This window comes from Triturus cristatus, chromosome 8, assembly GCF_964204655.1.
Source record: "Triturus cristatus chromosome 8, aTriCri1.1, whole genome shotgun sequence".
Classification (NCBI taxonomy): domain Eukaryota; kingdom Metazoa; phylum Chordata; class Amphibia; order Caudata; family Salamandridae; genus Triturus; species Triturus cristatus.
In genome coordinates, this window is record NC_140591.1 from 1,618,506,745 (window position 1) to 1,618,519,992 (window position 13,248).

The 13,248-nt window shown below is 51.0% G+C and overlaps 1 protein-coding gene across 1 annotated transcript; it reads left to right on the top strand.

The window, feature by feature from the left end:
- The first annotated feature begins 6,957 nt into the window (after nucleotides 1–6,957).
- On the top strand, nucleotides 6,958–10,852 carry LOC146806349 (uncharacterized). Its single transcript, XM_085620631.1, has one exon. It carries the CDS (start codon nucleotides 7,543–7,545, stop codon nucleotides 8,596–8,598), a length of 1,056 nt encoding a protein of 351 aa, XP_085476757.1. The 5' UTR covers nucleotides 6,958–7,542; the 3' UTR covers nucleotides 8,599–10,852.
- Nucleotides 10,853–13,248: the final 2,396 nt, after the last annotated feature.

Sequence of the window (13,248 nt, forward strand, 5' to 3'; positions counted from 1 at the left end):
AACCCCATAAGGGGAACCAAGCGCTATATAAATGCAAACCTCTTTTCCCTTTTCTATCCCTCCGCTATCCTTCTCAATCAATCAATCAATCAATCAATCAAAGCATTTGTATAGCGCACTACTCACCCGGAGGGTCTCAAGGCGCTAGGGGAGGGGGTCCGCTACTGCTCGAACAGCCAGGTCTAGAGCTGTTTCCTGAAGGCGAGGTGGTCCTGGGTAAGGCGGAGGTGGGTCGGGAGGGAGTTCCAGGTCTTGGCGGCGAGGTAGGAGAAGGACCTTCCTCCTGTGGTGGCTCTTCGGATGCGGGGGACGGCGGCGAGGGCGTGGCTGGTCGATCGAAGCTGGCGTTTGGGAGCGTAGAAGTTGAGGCGGCTGTTGAGGTATCCTGGGCCTTGGTTGTGTAGGGCTTTGTGTGCGTGGGTGAGGAGACGGAAGGTGATTCTCTTGTTGACCGGGAGCCAGTGCAGGTCTCTCAGGTGTCCGGAGATGAGGTTGCGGCGGGGGATGTCCAGGATGAGACGTGCTGAGGCGTTCTGGATCCGCTGGAGTCTCTTCTGGAGTTTGGCGGTGGTTCCGGCGTAGAGGGAGTTGCCGTAGTCCAGACGGCTGGTGACGAGGGCCTGGGTGACCGTTTTCCTGGTCTCGGTGGGGATCCACCGGAAGATCTTACGTAGCATGCGCAGGATGTTGAAGCACGCCGAGGAGACGGCGTTGACTTGTCTGGTCATGGAGAGGGAGGAGTCCAGGATGAAGCCCAGGTTGCGAGCATGGTCTGTTGGTTTGGGTGCGTTGCCTAGGGCGGGGGGCCACCAGGAGTCGTCCCAGGCGGAGGGTGAGGAACCCAGGATGAGGACTTCCGTCTTGTCCGAGTTCAGTTTCAGGCGGCTGTTCTTCATCCATTCGGCTACCTCTTTCATCCCTTCGTATAGGTTGGCTCTGGCGGTGTCGGGGTCGTTGGTGAGGGAGAGGATCAGCTGGGTGTCGTCGGCGTAGGAGATGATGTTGAGGTTGTGCTGGCGTGCGATGGCTGCGAGGGGGCTCATGTAGACGTTGAAGAGGGTTGGGCTAAGCGAGGAGCCTTGAGGAACGCCGCAGATGACTTCGGTGGCTTCTGATCTGAACGGTGGGAGGCGGACTCTCTGTGTCCTTCCGGTGAGGAAGGAGATGATCCACTCCAGTGCCTTCTCCTGGATTCCGACGTTGTTGAGGCGCTGCACTAGGGTACGGTGGCAGACCGTGTCGAAGGCTGCGGAGAGGTCTAGGAGGATGAGGGCCGCTGTTTCTCCGTTGTCGAGCAGGGTTCGGATGTCATCGGTGGCTGCGATCAGGGCGGTCTCGGTGCTGTGGTTGGCTCGGAAGCCAGACTGCGAGAGGTCGAGGGATCCATTCATCTCGAGGAAGGCGGACAGCTGCTTGTTGACGGTCTTCTCGATGACTTTTGCTGGAAACGGGAGCAGCGAGATGGGGCGGTAGTTCTTGAGGTCGGTGGGGTCGGCTGATGGCTTCTTTAGTAGAGCGCTGAGTTCGGCGTGCTTCCAGCTCTCCGGGAAGGTAGCGGTGTCGAAGGAGGTGTTGATGATGTCTCGCAGGTGGGGTGCGATGACAGCGTCGGCCTTGTTGAAGACATGGTGGGGGCAGGGGTCGGTCGGAGACCCGGAGTGGATGGAGTTCATCGTGCGGACAGTGTCTTCGGAGCTGATCGGGGTCCAGGCGCGGAGGGTGGTGGTGGGGGGCGGTGGTTCGGACGTGGCGTGCGACGGTAGAGTGCTGAAGCTGTTGTGTATGTCCGCGATCTTGTTGTGGAAGTAGGAGGCGAGGGAGTTGCAGAGGTCTTGCGAAGGGGTGATGTCGTTGTTTCCGGCGTTGGGGTTGGAGAGCTCTTTAACGATGTTGAAGAGTTCCTTGCTGTTGTGTGCGTTGTTGTCCAGTCGTTCCTTGAATGCTGTCTTCTTGGTGGCGTGGATCAGTTGGTGGTGTTTTCGGGTGGCGAGCTTCAGGGCCGTCATGTTGTCAGGTGTTGGGTCTCTGCGCCAGTCTCTCTCGAGGGCTCGGCAGTTCTTCTTGGAGCTCTTGAGTTCGTCGGTGAACCATGGGGCTTTCTTGCTGCCGGGTCTGCTAGGCGGGGTCCTCAGAGGGGCGAGGTCGTCTGCGCAGTCGCTGATCCACTTTGTGAGGTTGGTGGCCGCTTGGCTGGGGTTCGTTGCGCTGGTGGGTGGGTTCTTGCTCAGGGAGGTTGCGAGCTGGTCGCCTGTGATCTTGTTCCAGCTTCGGCGTGCAACCTGTTGCTGGTGGTGGTGGTGGATCGTGGTCCTTCTGAAGCTGAAGTGGACGCAGCTGTGGTCCGTCCAGTGGAGTCCGGTGGCGTGGCTGAAGGAGATGTCCTTGCTGGATGAGAAGATGGCGTCGAGTGTGTGTCCCGCGTAGTGGGTGGGGGTGGTCACCAGTTGCTTGAGTCCGAGGTTTGCGAGGTTGTCCAGCAGGGTGGTGGTGTTGCGGTCGTTGTTGTTCTCCAGGTGGAAGTTGAGGTCCCCGAGGAGGAGGTAGTCAGCGGAGGCGAGGGCGTGCGGGCTGATGAGCTCGGCGATGTCTTTGCTGAATTGTGTGCGTGGTCCTGGGGGTCTGCAGATGAGGGTGCCTCTGAGGGTGGTCTTGGGGTTGATGTGGATCTGGAAGTGCAGGTGCTCGGTGGGTGTGAGGGTGTCGTCGGTGTTGGTCGTGATACGGATGGTGTTCCTGTGGATGATGGCGATGCCTCCTCCTATCTGGTTGACGCGGTCCCTTCGGATGATCTTGTAGCCGTCTGGGATGGCGATGTCGGGCGCTGAGGAGGCGTTCATCCAGGTTTCCGTGAGGAAGGCGACGTCTGGGGCTGCGGTGTCGAGCAGGTTCCAGAGTTCGATGGCGTGTCGGTGGACGGAGCGTGTGTTGAGCAGGATGCACTTCAGGTGGCTGTTGCTGTTGCTCGTCTTGGTCTTGGTTGGTGCTGGTGTAGTGCAGGTCTGGATGCAGGTGAATTTGCAGGCGTTGCAGCAGAAGGGTCCGTGGGTGCGTCTCGAGGTGGCTTGGTAGCAGCTCGGGATTCGGCCGGCGTTGAGTGCGTTGAGTTCGGTGGCGTCGTAGGTCCGGCGGGTGACTGCGGGGGCCTGGCACTGGGCGCGGTCCAGGCGCGGACGGGCGCAGATGGGCTTACCTTTGGCGCACCTTCGGCGCTCAGTCGGCGCTCCCGCTGCACGCGTCCGCTGCGCGGTCGCTCAGGGGGCGTCATAAGTAAGGAGCCGGGGGGGGGAGCAGCTGGGAGGCGGGAGCGGGGTGTCCAATGGGCCGGAAGGGGAGGCGGGTCAGCAGGGTCAGCGGCGGGAAAAGAAGTCACTGGGCGGCGGCGGCGAAAAAATGTGGGAAGCAGGCAGCAGGAAGCGGCAGGCAGGCAGCACTAGCAGGGCAGAGAGGGCGAGGAGCGACCGGCTGTGTGGGGCACAGGGGTCACACTGACCAGCCCACCGTGGTCCCCTTAAGTAAGGAGCCGGGGGGGAGGAGCAGCAGGGAGGCGGGAGCGGGGTGTCCAATGGGCCGGAAGGGGAGGCGGGTCAGCAGGGTCAGCGGCGGGAAAAGAAGTCACTGGGCGGCAGCGGCGGCGAAAAAATGCGGGAAGCAGGCAGCAGGCAGCAGGAAGCGGCAGGCAGGCAGCACTAGCAGGGCAGAGAGGGCGAGGAGCGACCGGCTGTGTGGGGCACAGGGGTCACACTGACCAGCCCACCGCGGTCCCCTTAAGTAAGGAGCCGGGGGGGAGGAGCAGCTGGGAGGCGGGAGCGGGGTGTCCAATGGGCCGGAAGGGGAGGCGGGTCAGCGGCGGGAAAAGAAGTCACTGGGCGGCGGCGGCGGCGAAAAAATGCGGGAAGCAGGCAGCAGGAAGCGGCAGGCAGGCAGCACTAGCAGGGCAGAGAGGGCGAGGAGCGACCGGCTGTGTGGGGCACAGGGGTCACACTGACCAGCCCACCGCGGTCCCCTTAAGTAAGGAGCCGGGGGGGAGGAGCAGCTGGGAGGCGGGAGCGGGGTGTCCAATGGGCCGGAAGGGGAGGCGGGTCAGCAGGGTCAGCGGCGGGAAAAGAAGTCACTGGGCGGCAGCGGCGGCGAAAAAATGCGGGAAGCAGGCAGCAGGAAGCGGCAGGCAGGCAGCACTAGCAGGGCAGAGAGGGCGAGGAGCGACCGGCTGTGTGGGGCACAGGGGTCACACTGACCAGCCCACCGCGGTCCCCTTAAGTAAGGAGCCGGGGGGGAGGAGCAGCTGGGAGGCGGGAGCGGGGTGTCCAATGGGCCGGAAGGGGAGGCGGGTCAGCAGGGTCAGCGGCGGGAAAAGAAGTCACTGGGCGGCAGCGGCGGCGAAAAAATGCGGGAAGCAGGCTGCAGGAAGCGGCAGGCAGGCAGCACTAGCAGGGCAGAGAGGGCGAGGAGCGACCGGCTGTGTGGGGCACAGGGGTCACACTGACCAGCCCACCGCGGTCCCCCGTAAGTAAGGAGCCGGGGGGGAGGAGCAGCTGGGAGGCGGGAGCGGGGTGTCCAATGGGCCGGAAGGGGAGGCGGGTCAGCAGGGTCAGCGGCGGGAAAAGAAGTCACTGGGCGGCGGCGGCGGCGAAAAAATGCGGGAAGCAGGCAGCAGGAAGCGGCAGGCAGGCAGCACTAGCAGGGCAGAGAGGGCGAGGAGCGACCGGCTGTGTGGGGCACAGGGGTCACACTGACCAGCCCACCGCGGTCCCCTTAAGTAAGGAGCCGGGGGGGAGGAGCAGCTGGGAGGCGGGAGCGGGGTGTCCAATGGGCCGGAAGGGGAGGCGGGTCAGCAGGGTCAGCGGCGGGAAAAGAAGTCACTGGGCGGCGGCGGCGGCGAAAAAATGCGGGAAGCAGGCAGCAGGAAGCGGCAGGCAGGCAGCACTAGCAGGGCAGAGAGGGCGAGGAGCGACCGGCTGTATGGGGCACAGGGGTCACTCACTCTGAATAACTGACTAATATCCACCAGTCAAAAAAGTCTTTATTAGGATTATTCATCTTAAAAGACATGTATATACAAATAAAACATTGTAAAATACCACAACCATAAATTGGATATCACAGGATATATAGTTAGTACACAACTACAGTTCATTTGAAAGTTTTAAAATATCCATAAAATTCCATCTAAAAAGATAAAATTGGAAGGTTACTGCAGTCCACCATTCCTTTCGCGAATAGCCCAAGACCAGCTTAAGAATTTCGCTACCCCCACGATAATAGTTTCATTGTCACCAATTTTCAAAAGCCTTTTAGCGGTCATAGCGGAAGTTGTACCAAGAGTTCTACTCAACGGTTTAAGCCATGTACTCCTAGCTAAGTGATAGGCTGGACAAACATAGAGATTCACCACTAAACCTTTATGGGTTTCCGGAGTAGCGTGCTACTCGACAAACAAAAACAAAAAAAAGCGGTGCTTCAACACCCCATCAGGGGTAAGAAGCGCTATATAAATACAAATCTTTTTTCCCTCTTCTATCCTTCCGCTATCATTCTGAATCCAAATAATTGACTAACCTATCCACCACTTAAATCACTTTCATATTTCACTATACTAATTCAACACTAATCCTTAAGGGTTCCGGAGTAGAGTGACGCCTCGTCAGGTGTAGTTAGTGCTATATAAATGCAATTACAATACAATACAATACAATGTGTAGACACATGGGTGATCTTGAGACATACATGCCAACATTTTAGGACAGGAGGAAAGTGGGAGATTTGGGGAAAAAATCAGCAGAATTTATTTTTCCTACTGACTCTATTGAGGCAGAGGCAAATTCAGGCAGGAGACAGTTAAAATAAAGTCACTTTTAGCTTCACAAATTGGGAGACTCCTGCCAGAATCGAGTCTATTTGCATGTATGTCGAGAGCAACTGCTTTTTTCCAAGGTGCCAGGAATATCCCTGAGACCCAGAGTCAAACCCTGAGGCATGAACACATCCAGTCTGGTGTTTTTCTTTGCATTCTGGAACTCTATATTTGATTTAAAAAAACATGTGAGAAAAAATACGTACTGTCAAACAAGCTAAAGGGACAAGCCTCAGCATCAGTCCACTGTATGAAGCCACAACACGGCCTTAATGATAGGGTGACCAGGCGTCCTGGATTTGCCCGGACAGTCCCGGGTTTTCACCAGCTGTCCTGGCAGATTTTGCCAATTTTGGCTCATGCTCCGGTTTTTAGAGGGGGGCTACTGAAACCAGTGAGAAGCACTTACTGGGTGTTCTAAAGTTGTGCTAGTTAGCAGCTGTTAAAAGGAAGCAATTTAATTAACAGGTATGATGCTGGTTTTAGAAATTAAATTGTATGTATTTTCTTTGTGCTTCTTCTGTGTTCCTATGTTGATAAGAGTTGTTATTCTGTGAAGCATGCTTGATGTAAAATTGTAGTCCATCTTCTATTTTTGCAAAATGTCCCGGTTTTTGGTTCTCAAGATCTGGTCACCCTACTTAATGATAAACTTGCTCATATACTGCAGGTTTACCAGCTCCATACGTTAAAAGTAAGGCCAGTCCTGTTTATTAATTAACAATTCTACAACTTGTAGTCTTAGTTAGCCAAGTATAAAACCGGGACTAAGTCCCAGAATTCTAAGGAAAAGATCCGGGCCTAGTCTCCCAAGCCACGCATGGTCAGGACCAGGGATAATTTTGCTCGCTATCAAGGGTAGCCCTTACTTTGCTGTTGGCGCCAGAATAACAGGGGGGGGGGAAGCGTATGTATGTTATAGAACGCGCGTGCGTAATGCACGCACAAGTCGTCCACTACGTCCCTCGTCTGCTCGTTTCCTTTCGCTCCTTAGTGGCTCATCCGCGGCATCACGTAGTAGTCCCGCCCCGGAGCAGGCACGTTACGCGCACCTCCTCCTTGGCCAAATGTGTAGCCTTGCGCTTCCTGGCTGTGCGGGCGCGACATTGCGCAGTCCCGCCCCTGCGGCCGCCAAACGTCACTTTCAGCAGCCTCTGGCCGCTTGACGCCACTCTTCGACTCGTGAAGGCACGAGAGCGGAAGTGTCGGTGATCGGCGCAAGAAAGGCCCGGGTGGAGACTAGAGACCGAGAGTGGCTGGAGTGAGAAGAGGCGAGGAGGAGAGGGAAGAAGAGAAGACGAGGGGAAGAGAGGGCGGAAGAAGACGAAGAAGAGAGGGAAGAAGAGTAGGAGAGGAAAAAGAAGACAAGGAGGAGAGTGAAGAAGAGTAGGAGAGGAGAGAGAAGACAAGGAGGAGAGGGAAGAAGTGTAGGAGAGGAGAGAGAAGACCAGGAGGAGAGGGAAGACGAGTAGGAGAGGAAAGAAGGCAAGCAGGAGAGAGAAGAAGACGAGGTGGTGAGGGGAGAAGAAGACGAGGAGGGGATGAAAGAATAGAAAAGAGCAGACGAGGAGTGGAAACTGAGAGAGTGATAGCCAGGCAGAGAGAGAAAGGAAAGCAGCGAGGCAAAGAAGCCTGGGCCTGGCCCACTGAAGCTAGTTCCCGCAGGGAAGAGAGGGCAGGCGACAACCACAATGATTCGCATAGAGCAGATAGATGCTCTCTACCCGCAGTGGTTCAGTGAATCTTTTTTCTATGAAGGGAAATTCCTACGAATTGATGAAGTAACAGAAGCTTTGGAAAAATATTCGGCCAGAGAGGGGAAGACCCCAGCCATGCTCCACACCATGCACAATACTAGGTCGCGCAATCCGGATGTGCTGGACGTCTACGAGAGCCTAGAGCCCAAGCGCTTCCCGGTGACCCACCTGCGGCATGTCACCGTGTGCGACAGCTTCATGAGCATCCTGGCCGAGGAGAGCATCCGGGGCTGCGAGCGGGTGTTCCTGCTTAAGGGGGAGCGCAGGAACCTGCGTGTCTCCTGCTGGGGGGTGCACCTCGCGCAAGAGGACGTCGAGAGTGCCAAGAAGAAACGTGCGTGGGATTTCGCAAGTATTGCCACAGAATGGTTTGATCTAACGTGGGAGCATCTCTGTCCAGAGGACGGCGAGGAAGTGAAGGATATGTTAGCCAACTCCCCGGCGATGAGGGAGGACTCCCGCTATGGGAACTTCCAGCTCTCCTTCCGAATAAAGATGCTCCTGGAAATGTACAGGGAGCAGCACTGTGAGGGCGAGAAGCCGGTGCTGAGGGTGCTGGGCACCGAGGCCTACAGCCTCGAGATCGTGCACTGGATCCTCATCCATAGCCCAGGCTGCAAGGACTTCGACCACCTGCCCACAGTGGATCCGGAGGGGCCTTTCTCTCGGGATGGCAACCTCATGTGGGCGCCAGAGTCTATGACTGATCAGTTCACCTGGCAGATCTCCCGTTCCGACTGTGTACTGGAAAAGAAACCCTCCCCTCAAACCCACGACGCTTGGGTGTGGAACAACCCTGTTTTTGCATTTTACCTTCCGGGTACCTCAGCATTATGGATGGGTCGAGACTGCCTCCTGCATCATGTTGAAGCTTGTGAAAACACAGAATGCTTTTGCAGTGCCAGTTCTCACAGCTTAAGGCACCCAAAGGACAAATATATGTGCTGGGAGGAGGCAGAAGCAATTATCCAGAATGAAAAATGGTACTAAAAAGCCTTCCTTTTGGATGGGGGTTGCTTTCCCATCTCATCCTGGTTTTTACACTGTTTTCCTTCAGTGCACAGCAGAAGACCACCTCCATGGAGATGTAAAATGCCAGCAGCATTTCCCAGATTATGTTTTACACCTTTCAAAGCTATTGTAACGTGCCTGGATTGTGTTTTAAGCCCATTTAAATGTCGTTTTCATCATAGTTTAAAAGTTGATTTTTTTGGATCTGTTGTCCTTTATAGAGATATGTTTAGCAGACCTACAGGTATATGGCAAAAATCAGGAACAGATACCTTTCTGCCAACAAAAGACTGAAGACTTGCGGGAAAAAATATAAGAAAAAGTCCCGTGGTATGTTCTTTATAGCTTGACTCTCTAACAGATTTACAAGAAGGGCTTTGGTTCTGGTTCTGTGTTTTAAACCACTTGTGTGGTTTAAAACACACACAAGTGGGGTATTTGAGTATTTTCTACATTTGTGCTGTAGTTTGCTTATGCCTGTGATGGTGTTATCTGGGACCTTGTACGTGGTTATAGGAAGAAATATAAATGAAGTTGTTTAGAGGAATTCCGAGTGTTTCCTCTATTTTGACCGAGTTTATAGCTAAGGACTGTTTGAGCCGAAATGTTACAATTAAGGAAGATCTTTTTCTATATTCTTTATGCCCATTTTTAAATGTCTTATATTTCATATCCTGTAGCGCATTGACTTTTGTTACTTCAAACTGTTACATTATTTTTGGAGTACATCTAGAAGAATGCAGATTGCTGCTGATAGTTTTCTTTCAGTCTGGATTCTGGCTGCAGATGGTAAACAGAAGGGTTCCTGTTAAAACAAATGACTATGACAAAAACGTATCTGGTGACAGGCTACATGGGACCTAGAAATAAGCCTGGCATAGTCCTTGAGATAATCTGTGCTTATTGAAGATACAGATTTTCAAGGATGCTTCAGCCAATCAATATACAAATAATGTGGCCTCATAACAACGTAATAGAAGCCACTTTCTGTCTACGCTGAATAAAAATAATCTTTTGATAATGTGCACACAGTTGGCATGATGCACTGTTCTCCCACTTGGACTGTGTTCTGCTCACAGTTTCTCTGGCACTGGGCGAGTATGATGCAGTAGGTTAAGTTGCAAAGTTTTCTTCTATCTGCAGAGTATTTGGCATGAAATTCATTTTAATGTGAGATTGAAAGCACTTTGGTTGGCAACTGCGTTGTGTTGCCGTGTCAAATGATCATTATGTAATGTTGGAACAGTTGGTTCTTACACTGGGGTTCGGTTTCTGTTGTAAAATGTTTCACAATAACTGTTCAGCCTATAACGGTGACAGTTTATCATTGTTTTGTTTTCAGCAGTTGTAGTATTGATCTTTTGTATGAAATTGTGGTCTTAAGAAAATGTCACATCAAATGTCCCGAAAATCTAAAAATTGGACGCTGTATTAAGTAGTTGCAAAGAACCATGTAGGTATCTTTTGTTTTATTTGATAGTGCTCTTTACACATCCAAATTTCGGTTTCAGCATACAAAAAATGTAATAAGTTCGCAGTGATGTCTCCTTGTACCTTACAGCCCAGGAAGAGGGTGGGCCTTCTGAATATCTTTAACTCTTATATGAGCACAGGACAAATGGAACCTCGTACCGAAATAATGCATGCTCAATTAAAGGCTCTAGTACTGCATCAGATTGCGCCGCTTAGCTCCCCTAATGTACAGCCTGGCTGTTGGTCGCTGTGTTCAATTAAATATCTTTGCTTAAACGGGATCTTAAAGATTTGGTGGAGATCCTGTGGGTATTATTGTAAAGTAATTTCTGTGCCCAGTTTTAATATTAAATGTTGGCAAGGATTCTGTTCCACACCACAAGTGCCATAGAGGTCACCTTTAAGTGAGGTGACACTTTGTAAGTACGCACCCCGTACCTGCAAAAAGTTCTTCTGAGCTACTATTAAGGTTAAAGTAGTAATCTACATTGGCCACGAAAACCTTGCTTGGCAAACACTGGATCGATTCAAGAAATTAGTAGCATGAGGACAGGTATAGCTAAGAACTTCCTGGTACTGTATATGGCTTTTGTATCTAAAGGTTCACAAACCTGACCCAACAGTTGCCATGTGCTGACAAGGTGCAGAAGTGCAGAGTATGTTACCTACAGCAGGGCTCATGGGAGCCTGAGTTCAGTGCTTTGTTTTTTGTCAATCAACATTTGTAATTGATTGTTTTAATAAAATGTTTTGATATTGCCATGTTGGTCTGCTACACGTGCTTACATCTGTCTATTTCTTATCCTGTCATGTTAACTGTTGACTCAACAAACAGCAAAGCCTGTCATTGATATATGTGTGTGAGTAGAACAGGTAAAAAAAACGAAAATCAATGTTGTTGCTGTGTTTAGCATACAATGACCAACTATTTCAACCTGTTACTAGCATTAGCAGGGCCACTGGCATCCTGTTATTATTAGTGTACTGTCAGCAACACAAGGGTGCTGATATGAATATTGGGGTTACTTGGGTTCCCTTGTTTAGGGTACGTAGCCTAGCCGTTCAGGATGAACTGTTCTCATAGGAACCTTAGCAAGACTGATTCATATATTGCTCATCTATGCCTGGAATGGTCTAACGGCTAAAGCATTATGGGATTGAATGCGGCCTCAGTAACTACCAGCGTCTGAAACTAAATCAAGATCAGTCACTGCAATTTTGGTTTTCCGTGTTCAGCAATTAATATCAGTACTGCTTAATTTGTTTTTTTGCTGTGTCATGAGGGTGCTGGACAACATGTTATGGTGCATCTCAGAGGACTACGGTTCTGCACATAATTTCAAGTTACTCATGTGGTACTTGGTTGCTTAATTTGGTAATTGACTGTTTAACGTGTTGGTTGACTGCTCGTTGTATTGAGGGCTGTCTAACAACACGTTATTGGGCTGCTCAAAATGTCAGCGGGCGGCTCTGTGTCAGCGGATGCTCACTGTATTGTGGTTGCTCAACATCCTGAACTGCTCCCCACGTTAAAGTTAAGTTCTGAGTTAATTCGTTATTAATGTTTAGACACAGTCTTTAAAACATACAATCTTTAAAAACAATAACATGTTTTATATAATTATATCATATAAATGCAAATTGGCTTCTAATCTTATTGCCTGAGACATTGCACCTTTGGGAAGGCCCAACAATTGTTTTAGACATTTGTTTTCGCACCTATCCCAATTTCCCTCCGTACTGATGGCTAACAGCTCTGCCCCATAGAGGCATTGCGTGGGGACCATTGCTCTATAAGCGGTTAAGAGGGGAGACCATGAGGGGCCGCCATAAGTCTTTTTGAAGCGGACAATTCCCCCTGTCGTAGCTAATGCCCTTGCCTCCACTGATTCTTTATGCAAGGTCCAACAGCTGACTGGTACATGTCATGCCCAGATACTTATAGGAGGGTACAACCTTTATTCTACTATTGCCTAGCTGCCATTTATACGGTTTACATGTTTTCCCAAACGTAATTATCTTTGGTTTTCCATTGTTTATCTTCAGTTTGTTAGCCACGGAATAGTGATTGAACTTTTTTAGCTTCCTCTCCAGGCTTACTTGCGTCACATCCAAAATTGCCAAATCATCTGCGTAGAGAAGGCACAACACATTCTCCCATTTTCGGGGAGAACAAATGTGTCACTGCCAACTCCCCCGGTAGATCAGCTAAAAATAGGGAGAAAAAAGTGGGAGCCAGGACACAGCCCTGCCTTAAACCATTTCCCAAGGGTATTTTCTCAGAGGTCCCCATCTAAGTCAAGTTCTACTTGGGCCCAGTTCCCAGTATGCAATTCCTGCAGAATTTCTGTTAATGGAAAAGGAATACCCAGTCGTATTAATTTTGCCCAAAGTAATCTACGATCGACCCAATCGAACGCTGAGGTAAAATCAACAAAATAGAGTCCTTGTTGTTTCTTTTGCCTTCTTCCCCAAAGCCCATAAACTGAAGCAGTGATCTATTGTGGAGTGCCCAGCTTTAAAGCCTCCCTGCTCCAATGGGATAATACAATTTCCTTCTATCCAGTTCTTTAAAGCCCTCAGTATTACTTTGAAATACAACTTTGCACCTACATCCAGCAGGCTTATTAACCGGTATTTTCCTGGGCCTTAATTCACACCTTTTTTGTGTATGGGTTTAATTATTGCACCTTCCAACTCGGAGGCATTATCCTGGTCTTAGTTATGTGGATAAAAACTGTGGAGAAGAATCCAGCCCACCGCATGTGATTTGACTTAATTATATTTGCTGGCAGGTTATCTGGACCTGCTGCCTTTGTTAATGTTAAGGAAGTTATCAACTTATCTATTGATTGAATAGAGAATGACTCCAAGGCCAGTTTTTCTTTACCACTGACCCACTTGGCTTATAAATATTGGTTAAAGAAGGGTACCCAATCTGCTTCTGGCACCATGCATCTTGCTGGAGGGACAGCCATGCCAATTTCCAGAATTTTTTCATATCCTTTTCCTGGAGTGTCCTGATCATCACATCCCATGTTAAAGGCTGTTTAATGTGTAAGTGCGCCACTCGATATTTTGTTAAGCAGAGAGATGGTCCATGACTGAAATGGAGGCCAGGTGTGGCATCAATGCCCGCCAACAAGCATTCTGAAA

Coding starts and splice junctions, on each gene's coding strand:
- LOC146806349 (XM_085620631.1), top strand. CDS start 7,543: ATGATTCGCATAGAGCAGATAGATGCTCTCTACCCGCAGTGGTTCAGT.